Source organism: Coenobita brevimanus, chromosome 80, assembly GCF_032717465.1.
Source record: "Coenobita brevimanus isolate Jiangsu-jjx chromosome 80, ASM3271746v2, whole genome shotgun sequence".
In the NCBI taxonomy this organism is placed as follows: domain Eukaryota; kingdom Metazoa; phylum Arthropoda; class Malacostraca; order Decapoda; family Coenobitidae; genus Coenobita; species Coenobita brevimanus.
This window is the reverse complement of record NC_137033.1, coordinates 16,982,276-16,997,692: the sequence shown is the minus strand read 5'-3', so window position 1 is coordinate 16,997,692 and position 15,417 is coordinate 16,982,276. Positions and strand designations below refer to the sequence as shown.

At 42.9% G+C, this 15,417-nt stretch overlaps 1 protein-coding gene across 1 annotated transcript; it reads left to right on the top strand.

Annotated features, from left to right (window-relative positions):
- Window positions 1–2,560: 2,560 nt before the first annotated feature.
- Window positions 2,561–12,611, top strand: LOC145409237 (uncharacterized). The gene is made up of 6 exons (XM_080279719.1): window positions 2,561–2,809; window positions 3,905–5,380; window positions 6,151–6,949; window positions 7,463–7,872; window positions 9,660–9,701; window positions 11,457–12,611. Exons 1-6 carry the CDS (start codon window positions 2,561–2,563, stop codon window positions 12,609–12,611), a joined length of 4,131 nt encoding a protein of 1,376 aa, XP_080135845.1.
- The last annotated feature ends 2,806 nt before the right edge of the window (window positions 12,612–15,417 follow it).

The following is a 15,417-nucleotide window of genomic DNA, read 5'->3' as shown; positions in this document are numbered from 1 at the left end:
TTTTGATAAGTACACCTGTGTTTTGTAAGTGATTAGCCAAGTTACACCTGATGTAAAATTCTCTCTCTCTCTCTCTCTCTCTCTCTCTCTCTCTCTCTCTCTCTCTCTCTCTCTCTCTCTCTCTCTCTCTCTCTCTCTCTCTCTCATTTTAAATCAGTGATCGAAACATTTGAAAACATTCTCCTGTAACTTAACACACACACACACACACACACACACACACACACACACACACACACACACACACACACACAATAGCTACTAGAGTGAGGCAATGAGAGCTGAACCTGACATCGTGCGTGTCACATACGTAGGAGAGATTACGTAGCAACCATCCTTTAGCGATTTGTTTCACGCACTACGTCATTATATTCTCATTTATGCTCCTTGTATCCACGTATCATTGACTAAAGTTCATCAGTAATATATAATACTTAGGTGTAATGTCCAGAATAAATCGCCGACCAGATAGCGTTACGAAATCTCCACAGCCAGCGATATCACGACCCGATTTGCAAAGCGTGATGTAATGATGGTCGCTTCCACAATCAGTTCCTAGGCGGGCAACCACGACCGTCCCAGTTTAGTAGTAGTAGTAGTAATAGTAGCAGTAGGAATAGGAGTACTAGTAGCTTTATCAAGAATGCTTAGTAGTAGCAAAAGATAACTACACTTGAATTCGATGCTAGTCACGAAAAAGTGCAATGGAAATGATGTACAGCTGCAACATTGGCTTTATTCTGCCGCTGAGCTACGTGACATGAGCTGCAAAAGGACGAAAATCTCAGCCAAGTTCCAGTGAAAAGAGTGTAGTATAGTGGTTAACTTCACGGTATAACGGTATAGAATTGACTGCCTTTTAAAACTCCATTGCTGGAGAGGGGCACCTTCACGTGGTGCCACTGATATAACTGAGTGATAGAGCTTCCCGGTTATACGAAGGTCCCTTAGTGACTACCCTATCCCCTGAAAAGCGGATGGCGTGCTGCAGGAGGAGGGTGGTTCTCGCCTGCAGTTCACCGGGTTCTCGTTTCAGATGAACCAGGAGCTACAACAACAAAACAACAACAACAACAACAACAACAACTACTACTACTACTACTACTGGTACTACTACCTGGGTGCAGAGTGATGTAATTAGCGAAGGTGCGGTAGGTGACCCGGTGCGGCGGGCGACGAAGAGTGACTTTAGGTGGGGCGAGGGAGTTGCGGGGGGGGGGGGGGCTGTAGAAACTAACTAGAAAGCAGATGAGTGTTTTTCATCTTTTTTTTTTTTTATGTATCTAATAGCATGAAATTTATAAATTAAGGAAGTATTATTGTACACACACCCACGGAAACACACACACACACACACACGGAAACACACACACACACACACACACACACGTAGGGTTTACCACGAATTGTACTTGAAGAGATGGTAATTATTGAAACGATGATTTATACATGTAGCCACTGTTGTTTGAATTAAATCATTTAACCATATTCCACATTTTTCTTGTAGCTGTGTTGCATTTTCTTCCTGTGTAAATTATAGTGAAATATTGCATATCACAGAAGCAGATAAGTTGCAAATTATATAATTAAAACAAATTTCGAGAAAGCACATGGCGGGTGGAGAAAGTAGAGGGGGGAATCTCCTGATCCCCCAGTACACCCACTTTTGATGCAGCTGTTAAGTACATGTTAATTTATCAGTGTTTACTAACATTTATTCAGCATGTGAGACTTCACAGTATGGTATTTTGTTTTGCTAAGACAGTAAGTTAGGTGGAATTGGGTATGGAATTTATCCATGAAAAAATGTACAAATGTAAGAATACCTCCATTATTGTCCCTTTCATATACTGTACTGTCAGTGTATTGTATCTGATTTGTGTGTTGGTGTTTCAGGTGGCATCAAGATGTGTGAGAGGTGGGTGTGGTTGTTGATCCTGGTGGGGTCCCACGACTACATTCCCCCTGTGCTGGTCTTCCCGCGCGAGCCCCCGAGGTTCCTCCTGCCAGCCTAGTGCGTCACTGCGCCCGGCCTGCCTGCCTACCTGGCCGGCTGCTGCCGAGGCTGCAGGAGGTCCTAGCTACTGCTCCATACTCAGCTCTGCTCCTTCTGCTCCTGCTGGTTTGCCCGGCTGAGAAACCAAGTGCATTACCGCTAACCTTGTGATAATGTTGTGGCCTATGAGTGAACTGCGGTGCCGCTGTGTTGGACTTCATAATGAAAACAATATAGTACCTCAAGATACACAAAAACTTTATGAATTGCCTTAAACTTAGATAAAATTTAATGGCACAGAAACTGTAACTTAGAACTTTACACACTCGCTAGTTATTGTATTTAGCTTTGAGTTGAGGAGTTAGAACAAGAAGGGAGGCGTATACCAGGCGCCCCTACTCACTGAAGTGTTATTTTGTCCACAAAATCAGGAACCATTTTAGCCCAGGGGACGAGGTGTAAAGTGGTTTAAGCTGGCTGTTCTCGTGCGGCTCCCGTCATTCCGCCACCGTGGCAGGGGTGGGCGGGGGCACAGCACTGGCTGGGGGGGCTGCCCCTGATAATATGGCCGACTTCCAGCAGGGCAGACAAGTTGTTGTTGACCGGCTGAAGCGTCGTCTGGGACACTACCGCCAGAACCACAACTCCGTCTCCTCACGTTTTGACACCTCCATCCAAACTCTGTACAGTGCACAGCAGAAACAGACACTCCTGCTCAAACAGAGACACATTGAGTCCAAAGCAAAGAAGACAAACAAAAAGTCCACAGAAAACAAGAAACAGGATAATTCTTCTTTATTAGCCACGATGGGGGTAAGTGCGATCCCATTATAATTTAATCTGTCTATCTGTCTATCTATTGCCAGACACCTTAATCCCTTATACGGGGTGGCCACAAACAAATCGCCTCCACGTCACCCTGTCCCCCGCCATTTCACACCCCTCTCATATACCTCTCCACTCCATCCTTCGATCTCATCCTTGGCCCTCCCTTCCCTCTCTCCCCCTCCACCTCACTCACATACACTCTCCTCATCAGTCTCTCATTCTCCATTCACTCCACATGGCCAAACCACTTCAGTGTGTTTCTCCTAATGCTTCCTATCACATCCACATCCACACCACAATGCTCCTTCACATCCTCATTTGTCAGTCTGTCCCTCCATGTCCCATATTATTAACTCATAATAACTCAAAATAAGAGTGGTAATATTAGTAGTACTAAAATAACTCAATACATGTTGTATTTTAAATGCTGGAGAAATTACACTACATGATATTGGGATATAACAACAGTAATAGTATATGTGGTATGCTATCAGATCTCTTTGGCCTGAGTGTTTTGTCTTGCAGTGTGGGTGTGTAATTGGTGTACAGTACTTTATTGCCATGCAATCACAGCTGATAGGTTTTCTAACAGAATAGGAGGCCATCAAAGCATCCTGTGCCCTATGTTTGTACAGAATAGCATTAAAATGTGCCAATTACTCCATCTTGTTTAGGTGCTAATATTGTACTCGCAATACTTTTTGTATTCATGTGATAGTGAGGAACTATACACATCTGTGAAGAACTTATGACTGGCCATAATATTATGCAGTACTGCAGTGTTTTCATTTTCTATCACATGTGAATTTGTAAAAGAAACATAAAATTTTCTCACTTGTCGATTTTGCAGTGAAAGGAATTGCTCCAAAACAAAGAATTATACCGATATACTGAAATTTTGTTTACTGTGAAGGTATGACAGTTTCAGCCTAATATGAACCCGCATCAGGTTGGGATGAAACTTGTTTAACTTCAAAGGAAACTCAATTTCTTTACTGTACCATGTTTGATTATAAGTCTTTGAAAGTCACATAAGTGGTAAACTTTACAAGTTTGTTAATATGTATTTCGGTATTGCAGCAATCAAAGATGTTAGCAAGAGGTCACGACCAGACCACCTCGTCTGGGGACACCCATGAAAATGAACCGGCAGCCAAGAAGCAGCGACTCAACAATGGTGGGCCGACGCATAGTAGTTCTCTCCATGGCACTACATCGCATGCTGGCCCTCCTCAACCACCCCATGGGTCTGGTATGCATCCTGGAGCCTCACAGTCTACATCAACTCCAGGGGATATCAGTGACTTCCAGATGGTGCAGCAGATGCCCAGCATTAAGAAAAATGATTCCCCTGTACCATCAAGTGCATCTGCTGCCACCAATGGGCCACCCTTGGATGATGTTAAGAAGGAGCAGCAGGACTTGGACATTACGCTTCTTGATGAGTTTGAGGACTTTAATAATATTGGTGATATTGAGGACATGGGTATCAATTTTGAACAGTTTATAAGTGATCTAGATTTTGATAATATGAAACATGAAAATAGTAACTCTGGTTTAGGTGACTTTGTAAAAGAGGAATCTGTAGACAATTTATTTGATAATGAGCCCTCAAGTGTAAGTAGTGACAGTGGTGTAGCAAGTGGTAATGCCAATGCCCAAAGTCCACAGGTGAACATGAACAAATCAGGTGGAACACCCACCACCTCGGCCTCTCCTGTGTTCTCCCAGTATCCGGGCACTCCCCCTGTGTCCCATACCTCCACTCCACCTACCTCCTTCACCCCAACCTCATTTAATCCATCCTCATCCACTTGCACCACCTCTGGTTCCCCAGTTCCATTTTCAGCTCCTAGCAGTGTGCCAAAAATGCGTATGAGCATGGGTCAGACGGACATGATTCCTGCTGCTCAAACACTGAAGCAGATGGCCGAACAACACCAGATCAAGATGGTGGCCACAGGACCCAACAGTGTGCGCCCAAGCTTTGGGGAGTATCCTCTGAATAGCATGAACAACCCGGGTGGTCCCCCTGGCATGATGGGGCAAGGTGGCCCCATTGGTAATCAAATGTACAATAGCAACATGAATCAAACCAATGCCATGTACAATAATCAAAATAGCGGTATGAGCGAGGAAATGAAAAAGAGGCAGCAGCTGATGCAGCAGCAGATGGCCCAGCAGCAGCACCAGCAACAACAGCAGCAATCTCAGCAGCCATCCTCCCAGCAGCAGCAACAACAGCAACAGCAGCAGCAGCAACAACAGCAACAGCAGCAACAACAGCAACAACAGCAGTCTCAACAGCAGCAACCAGGAGCACAGCAGCAAGGGCAAATGCCAGCTGGGATGGTGGCCTATCAGAACCGAATGTCACCCATGGGCTCATACCCTAATTCATCACAGCCAGGCGCCCTCAACCCTCAGCAGTACCAGATACCTGGGGCAATGGGCACAGGAGTTCGGGGTCCCTATCCTGCTGGGCCAAGGGGTCCCTCGCCCATACCACCTGGGTCTCAAGCAGGTGGACCCTCACCCATCCCTGCTGGAGCTCAAGTAAGTGATTGGTTATGTTAGTTACTCTAGGTAATACTTTCTTCACTCCCATCTTAAATGCTAGGACCAACTTGCCCAGCCCTGGGCTCTATGCTTCTCATGGGGCAGCATAGGACTAGATGATGGATGGATGGATGAATAATTTTGAATTTAAGTTTATGATAAGAATTGGAACCATACTCTTCTTGTCTGAGGAGGTTTTGCAATGCCTCCTCACGAGTGATTTGACTTTGTCTTTTCTTCTTGTTTATTGCTGATATAAAGTATGTCTGTATTTAAAACATGATCATTAAATATGAGATTTTTTTAACGTCACATATGCGGAGTTTATTGCAGAGAGAGAAGCATTAATGAAGTGTAACGAGTATGTGACTCTTGGACAACGTAATATGGTAGCCCATCTTTAGTTTGCTGTGTTTTCTTCACAGATTTTAAACTAAAGAACTGGCACTAGAAATTAAAATGAAATGATTATGTGTTAAAAAGAATGATGATATGAACTCACACCTTTTGTGAAATATGAAAATATGGATGTGATGTACAGGTAAGTGATTTGGGCTTTAACCCTTTGGGTAATCAGATAATATTACATATGTGTCTGTTCAGTATGTTATAGAACATTTGCAAAATTCTGTCTTTAGAAAGATGCTGTCGTTAATCAGTGTAACATTACCAGTTGGCAAGAAGTTGTATCATAAATTATACAAATTCATTGCAGTTATAAAAGTGTTGCTTCTTTATTCTCAATTCCTTCTGCTCTTTCCTTGCAGCTTGGAGGTCAGATGGTTGCTGAGGGAAAAATGAGTAATGAGATGTTCTATCAGGGTCAGATGACCAGCCAGTATGGAATGAGTCAGGGTCAGCCTCCACGCTACCCTGGACAACAGATGATGGGTCCAGCTGGCATGATGAGACATGTCAGTCCTGCTGCTGGCCAGATGGTTGGTGGGACGGGCCAGATGATCTCCCGTCCACCCCCACCTGAGTACCGGCAGGTGGCCCTTATGCAGCAGCAGCAGCAGATGATGGGCCAGATGACCCAAATGGGACAGGGGATGGGACAGATGAGCTATCAAGGAATGCGACCCAATATGAGGCCAGGCATGGTGAGCGGCCCCATGGTTAACATGGGCTCAAATCAAATGATGGGAGGTATGACCCAGCAAACACTGCCACCCAACATGCCCACCATGAAACCAGGAATGGTGCCCACCACTTCCATGAACCCCACATCTAGTATGCCAAGTAGCACCATGGCAGGAGCAACCATGCCTACCATGAGTGTTGGTACCATGTCTGCCAGTAACATAAACAATAGTATGGGTCAAGTGAGCACTGCGGGCACCATTGGCATGGTCAGTCGCTCTCCCATGGGTAATGGTAACTTACTGCAGCGACCACGTCCACCAAATGTCAACATAGGGCCAGGGCCGGGTGGTCTCAACATAGGGACCCAGATGCCTCCCTCCCGGCCAGAGTGGCGGCAGATCATGATGCAGGGTGGCCAGGGGAACATGCCTATGATCACACCTATGAGGCCTGGCTACCCTCAGCAGCAGCCACAGCAAGGTAGACACTTCCACAGTTTAAATATTTTTATTTTGTTAATATTGTTAATTACTTCACAGAGAGAACATCTCTATTTTGTACATGCTACCATTTGTACTGCTGCATTCTTCTAGGAGTCTTCTGTCATAATTATGTATATTGTGGCATTCTAGAATGTTAGAAATTTTGAACTGAAAAGTTTTGCAGTCTTTTTACTGTGGTCCTGACAATATTAATCTTATTCAGCTCAGGATAGACTACTCAAGCTGGAGGGCTAGGTATATGGGAGCATTACAAATCCATCAGAGTGGAAGGTCCACTTTAAGCCAGATAGTATGATGAATGAATGAGTATTTTTTGGTAACATCTGGAACAAACGAAAAAGTACTATTAGTATTCAGTAACTAGTTTTAGCTCTGCCTCTGTACTAATTTAGTTTTTAAATTATTTTAACTTTGATCCCCATGAGGCAACAGAGGATTGGATGATGGATGGATGGATGGATGTGTAATAAATTAGTGTTGTGTTTTTCAGGTGGCATGATGAACCAAGGTGGCCAGCTTATTGGTATCCAGCGGCCACCTAGTCAGATGATGAACATTATGGCCATGCAGCAAGGAGGGCCAGGGATGCAAGGAGGGCCAGGAATGCAACCAGGTCCAGGAATGCAGCCAGGACCTGGAATGCAGGCTGGCCCAGGCTTGCAAGGTGGACCAGGAATGCAAGGTGGACCAGGGATGCAGGGTGGTCCAGGAATGCAGGCAGGTCCAGGTCTACAGGCAGGCCCAGGAATGCAAGCAGGAATGCAGGCTGGCCCAGGTTTGCAAGGTGGACCAGGAATGCAAGGTGGACCAGGGATGCAAGGAGCAGGGATCCAAGGAGGGCCTGGTATGCAGGGTCCAAGAATGCAGGCAAACATGGTTGCTTTGACTCAGCAGGGACAGGTAAGTTTATGACCATTTCTTTAAACATGTTGCTGAAGGATCAGGGGTAATCTCATTAAGCAAGGCGTGAAGGTAGAGAGCACTCCATTGATTTTGTCAGTGGACATAGGTAGTATCTTAGATAGGAAAGATAATAGCATTGGGGATGGGGCAAAAGCTCTGAGTTTTTGCTTTCATAGTACCATAAATTGTTCAAATGGTAGAAATTATACCTAAATACTGAAACTATGTTTATTGCTAAGATACAGCATTTTTGGTCCATTTGGCAGACCCTCTGGGTATGAATGGAGACAGAATGTATGTTGTATGTTCCCAGTAAACACAGTTTGCATACATGGGTATAATTCTTCCATTTAGAATCATAGCACTATGAAATGGAGACAAGATGTGGTATTTATTGTGATTATACAAGTTTCAGTTTAACTCGGACCCTCTTCAGGCACGAGTAGAAGCAAAATTTATGCCTGTATGTAGTGTAAGATGAGGGAGAGGTAGAGTGAGGGAAGGTAAGAAGTGTGGGAAAGGGGAGGGGAGTGAGGGAAGCAGTGGAGTTATGGTGTAGGAAAAGGTAGATGAGAGCCAGAGGTGAGAGAGAACTGGAGTCAGGTGATAGGTGAGAGCTTGTTAGTGAGGTCTAGTAGTTAGGAGTTGTATTTTGTAGACTCATCAGGTCATAGTTAATTTCAGAATCAGATATAGGATTGTACTACATCATTAAAAAGGCAAACAACCTGTTTTCATTTTATTGAATTGCTGATATCTTTAACTAGTCTGTAATATTTATATCAGGATATTGTGAACCTGTTGACAGTGCCACAATTATTCCCTCACATACCCCCAAATGACTTGCTTATACTGCAGTCAGTATGACATCCCTTAAAATAATCCCAATTACATTAACCTTCATAATGTGAACAACAAAGAAGACCTGAAGTCAGTTTCTTTATAGCTTGACCTGGTTACTGGCTGAACAGGTTGAGTCATTCCATCCTCAGAGTCAGGAAAAAATTTGGCCCATTTGTCTACTTGAACCCCTTCATTTATGATGTTTTACTTTAGTTTATTCATAATACCTCCAAACAGTTTCACTCAAGTTAGAAAGAACCTCTAGTACTGGTAATGAAGAGGTAACCCCTCCAATTCTAAAAGTCTCTCTAAAGGTGAATGAAGCCGTTTGGAGATAATAAGAATAAACAACAGAATGTGTCAGCTGAATGCAGGGGCTTAATAGGGAGGGGAGGAAATTTGAAATAAATGTGACTTCTGCATTTTTTATATACCATACCAGCTTCACTGCCATTTCAGCCAGCCCAAACTATCTTACCACCTAAATTGAATTATATTGTCAAACTCTTTCTGAGGAGAGCACCCAAAATGTGCTGTACCTCATGCAACACTGCGAGGTGATTGGAAATACTGTGTAGTAATTGTGCAGCACTTGCCATTAATTTATATACAGTACTATTAATTGAGATTTGCATTTTTTCCTCTTCATTGTGATGACATCATATGTATATATATTTTATTCTTGCTACTTTCAGACAGTTTTATTCAAATTAGGTAAGGCCTCTAATAATGATGAGGTTAATGAAGGCTCTGTCTCACCTCATCTGTTCAGAAGTCTCACTTGAGCTGAATATAAGTGCTTGGTGGCAGCAAGAATAAAATTTTAAAAATACTTTGTCTGGTTGAAGGGGATTACTTGTACAGTAATTATATAAGTTAAGGATTGTATGCCTTAACCTTGGTACTTCTGGAGAAATAAAAAACTTATCTTAATGTTACAGGCAGAATCAACCAAGAAACAGCAGGCAACAAGTATCAAAAAGGTAACCAAAAGCGTACCAGAGCAGAGACACAGTTTCTGGTCTGACTATAATTATACTTGCTGTTACTATTGTAAGATATACAGTGCTCTGCTGGTTATGAGCTGGGTCATATCCATTGATGCCTGTTGGTGCAAAAATAGTGCAGATGTCATGGAGGCTAGCTTGAGTTTATTTTTATGGAGTGAAGGTTGTGTGTCTTGATATTATAGTGCTGTAAATGGATAAAGTGAAGAAATTACACCAACTTTTGGAAACTGTGTTTATTGAGAAGATACAACATTTCCCAGTGGTCCAAGTAGGGATGAAGCAGTTGAACAGACAGTCCTTACCTAGAGGTGTTTTATTTACAGTTGTTCCATTGAGTTGCTTGAAATCCATTATAAAGTTGTTTTCATGTCAAATTAGTGTTCCCTCGGTCGTAAACCAGAAGCATATCATACTTAAAGATTTTTTTACTTCCAGTGGAATTTTGCCTGCACACTTACAGAATTTTAAATGAGGACTGGCTGTACTTTCCTGTTTAGCACAATTTCCATTTGTGGGTATAGTTCTTCCAAGTGAAGTTGTAGTAAAAGGTAAGGAGAGAAGAGAGAGAGAGAGAAAGAGAGAGAGAGAAAACATTCTCAGCATACCATCAACAAAAAGTTTTGTTGTCTCATCATGGACGTCTCACTCCATGGAGTTTGAAAATCATGGTGGTGATTCCTAAGCTAAACTAATGTTGATGATGCTGATCTGTGGCCAAATAGTCTTCATTGTTGGTTGCTGTAGGTTCACTAAACAGACTTTTAATGTCCATGGAGAGAGATACAGGAGAGCTGGCAAAACTTCTGTTGCCAATTGTACAGTGAGGGACAAAAGTTCGCCTTATATGGTATTTCATTTCTGCTTTTCCGTTTCCTCAGCTGGCTGACATTTCTTAGCTGAGAGAGCCTTCATATGTTTCTCTGGAGACAATTCTCTTAGATATGGTATGTCAGAGAGGAAAATGACAAATTTTCCGTAATTCTGAAGTTGACTTAGTAGGAGAGTAGGTGAACTTTTGTCTCTCACCATTCATGCCTTTACCTCTTCATTGTAGTTCATGAAGAAAGGTGGTACAATTTGCAACTTTGCTTGTTATTTGTTATGTACTGGGAAATTTAAGATTATACATAGTCATTAGAGCTTTGTTTTCAGTCAGTTTCAATTTAGTTCATATACAGGTTCTTCCAAGCTATAATTAATAAAGCAATACATAAACTCTGAGTAAATGGGTTTCAGGGTTGTCTTCTAAAAGGCTTGAGTCTCATTAGCAGTTTATTCTGCACATTATAGCTTCTTATGATCTTTTATTTCACAGTATCATTGGTGCAAACTGTGTCAGTATGAAAATTATATAATGCCATAGAAGAAAATGTAAAATGTAATGTGGAGAATAAATGACTAGGGAAGAGATATTACAACAAAATCTCCAGATTCACTTAGAATCCAACCTTCACCACTCAAAATATTGGTACAGTACAGTATGGTATACAAGACCTGGTAAGTCCTAGTTATAGCATCCTTTTTTGACATTCTTTTTTGACATTAATCCTTCAGTCTGATCATCTCCCTATCCTATTGAGTCTGAGAAAAATGGATAGGATGATTATGCTCATTCTTTTTCAATGTTTTTGCATAGAAGTAGCTTTCAAGTTTATGTCAAATGCAGTATGAATGCAAATATAAATTCCATCGTTGACAAAAAATTAGTAATGGCATTTTGTCTTGCAGGTGCGGATGGGAATACACATGAGCCAGGCTGGAGGCATGGGAGGCGGGCAGGTGACCTCACAGTATCCAGGTCAACAGGGTCAGATGACGACAATGGCTCAGATGCCACCTGGGCCTAATCAGATGATGGGCAACCCCTCTGCTCAGGCCAGGAATCAAGCAGCTATGGCTGGCATGCCCGGAACACGCAGTCCTGCAGCCATGGCTCAAATGAGTGGACCGGGCCACCCCATGAGTCCTGCCAATAGGGGTCAGATGGGTGGAGCAAGTCCAGTCAGTATGGGTCAGATGAGTGGCCCTGGACAGGCCTCCAGTCCAGCCAATATGGGAGGAATGGCCCACCCACGGTCTCCTGCCACCATGGGGCAAATGCACCCTCGCAGTCCAGCTACTATGGGTCAGGGTGGCCCAGCACGGCCCCTCAGTAACCCTGGCATGGGCCAGGGGGGTCCAGCTCGACCTCTGAGTAATCCTGGCATGGGTCAACAGCAAGGGCAGCAGGCCAGCCAGACCTCTGCAGCTGGGACCAACATGGCTGGTCAAACCCCTGGAACCACCTCAGGACCAATCAACAGAGGCTCACCAGGTGGCATTAACCAAACCACAACTACCATGACCCAGAACCAAAATGCAGGAAATATCAACCAGAATCCCAGCAGTATGAACCAGAATCCTGGTGGCATGAGTCAGAATGCTAGTGGTATAAGCCAAAACCCCAGTGCTATGAACCAAACTCCCGGAAGTATGAATCCCAACTCTGCTGGAATGAACCTAAATCCTACGGGTATGAACCAAACCTCCAGTAGTATGAACACGCCCCCTGGTGGTCTGAGTGGCAACACAAGTGGCCCGGCTGGTGCCCGCCCCAACCCAAGCCCCATGACCCAGGTGCAGGCAATGGGTGGGCCAGGAAGCAATGCCACCCAGACCAGCATGACCATGAACAGAGTCAAGAACGGCCCCACGCCAGTCAGCAATGGACCAAATGCACCTCAGACCTCAGTGGCCAATCAGCGGCCAGCCAACGACAGTAATAGCAGTGTACGGACATCTCAGCCCTCAACGCCCAACCCACCCAATACTAGTGGCAACACGTCCACCACAGACTTTGGCGACTTTGACTTTGGTGAATTTGCCTCTTTGATAAATGATTAGGGTGGAACTGGGTGTGGGTTTGGTGCCTCACATCAGTGCTGTATATATAAAGCATTCCTGTAGAAGTGTTATATAGTGTACAGTCCTAATTATTATAATTATTATTATTTTATTATTGTCAATAATTATCAGTGAATGGTCCAAAACTGCGAGAGAACATAAAAGAGTAATGTAGTGTACTGATATAACAATGCGGACTTGCCATATCATATAGTGTTATTGCCAAGTATTACAGCCCCCTCCCCCAGCACCACAGCAAGAGTGGCCGTCTTGACAAGAGCTGAAGTGCTACATTCCACGACCCTGACAATAGTAGAGCTCACCCAGGGTCCCTACCACTACCAGCACCACCACCACCTTTGTTGCCACCACCACCATCACCACTAGTTCTTACTTCTCTACTGCTATCCCTACTACACTCACTACTGCTATTCCCAGTTTTACTTCTATACTGGTTCTGTTCTACTAGTTACCGGTACCACCACTACCATTCATGTCACCATTATTACTTCTCTAACATTACTGCTGTCACTAGTACTGTTACTACTAGCACTACAACCATCCCCACCATGACCATTGCTTCTCTGCTACTTATGCTACTGCTACCATGACCACTGTTACTACGATTACCACCATTACCACCCCTATTAAAACAACTTTTCTACTACAGCTATACTGTTATTACCACTACAGTTATTACCATTATCTATTATACTTCCCATTCCTTTACTAAAGGTGCAAATGTGTTTGACAGTTGACAGAAGTGTTATAGCAGGCTTTAAGAATACAGTACTACCATACATATAATCCCAAATATTAGGTATAGATCTGAGACACCAGTGTGAGTGAATGGTGTGGACAAAGATGATGGTACTGAATGATGTGCCTATTGTAGCAGACAGCACAAACCAGACAGAATGAAGCATGTTTAATCATAATTCCTCTCTGTGACATGGGTCTTGAAGTTCAAAGTTTGGAATTTTTTTTTGTTTTTGTACCTATTGCTGTACACTGTGTCATCTTAGAACATATACTGTATTTGTCTCCAAGAAGAATTGAGTAACTTGTATATGCAAAAGTTTGTTTAACACTCTCAGGCTCCTCAGAGTCACTCTCAGCTGAATGAAATTGTTTGGCATTACCTGGAATACAATACTAGAGTTGTCCTGACCATGAGAAGGTTAATGATACCAGTATTAACACTCTCAGGCTCCTGTACTCACTTAGTGGAGTAAAATAATCTTGTATTCACAGAATGAGAGAGTTAAATGATATTATATGTTCTTTTGAGCTACAAGGCCCTTATTGTGCCAAGTAATTGTACAAACCTCTTTTAGCTGTGACGAATAACCTATATACTGTATTTAATTCTGATGATGTAACTGTGGTGTGGTGTATTGCAGAGTCTACAGTTGTGTACTATACTGTATACTGGTGTTTGTGCGGCTGTACATTTTCCTCATTAAGCAGTATTGTACTATCACAAGTTTCATATTTTTTTATCATTCAGAATCTAGTTAGTAGATTCCTCACAGCATTCACCTTTCCATATGCCATTATCACTTCATTGCCCTCAGTATTTCACTCTTGCTACCACTAAACACAACTGCCACCATCAATCACTGTCAGTATGTTGATGCAATCTCATACATCTCATAACACATGCTGTGTTATGTGAGAGTGACTAGAACAGTTTTTAAAAATGTTAGGGTAAATATTGTATATCATGTTACCATTCCTCCCCTCTCTCTCTCTTTCCTCCCCTTCATCCCCTCCCACTCTTCCCTAGAATTCAGTGATGTGGTGAGTGCATAGCTTAGGTTGCCACTGCCTCTCACCCCTCCTCTTCTAAAATACAGTTATGTATAAGTAGCTCATGTTACCAGTCCTCTTTGTCACCCCCCTCCCCCCAATGTGGTGGTGTGGTGCAAGTATATAGGTCATATCACCAGTCATTCTCATTCTCCACCACTTTCTCTCTCTCTGTCCCCCCCCCCTTAAATAAAAAAATGTGGTGATGTGGTGCAATGGTAAGACATTGAAGCTCACCATGCCTTACTTTCCAACTGGGACTCTCGGTGTGTGTCTGGAAGTGATCAGTATTACCCGTGGACCTCGCCTGCACTGCACACCTGGCTCTGTCCTCACATGTTTGCAAAAAAAGTGCATAAAAATAGAAAAAAAGAATTGCTATGCAGTATTACTGTTATTGTTCATTTTATCATTTTGCGGAGGTCTTAAATCCATAATCATCTTTATAATATAGTTTTTTTTTTTAAGACTTGGAGATGTAGGCATGAAGAAGCTTCACTCTGAAAGAAACACAAAACTGTAAACTATTTTTATATATATATATTGTGCAGCATAGGACAAGAAAGACATTATGCTGACTGTGCAGAAGTGCATCAAATTCCTGTCAATAGAAAATGTATCTGTTGGTTTTGCCATACATTTCTATAATTTTGTACAATATGATCTTCACCCATTGATTCTCAGGTATTATTGCAGAGACCCAAACTTCCATGCCTGTCTCCCACAGTTATATTTATTTACTTTTTAATTAGATAACTTGTCCTTTTCCTATACTTCTTTTCATGGTTCTTTTTTTGTGTATATCTTGAACATTCTAGGTAATTGTTGTATTCTAGAGCCTTTTCAGGGATACAATATCTCTTCGGGTGAATTTCCTTCCAAATACTGTTTTCAGTCTGTCTGATTCTGTACGGCAAAACCAACTTAGAGCAAACGAAGGCCCTTTGCTGTGTCCCTGCACCGAGAACCACTCCCTGCGCACTGACGACAGGAG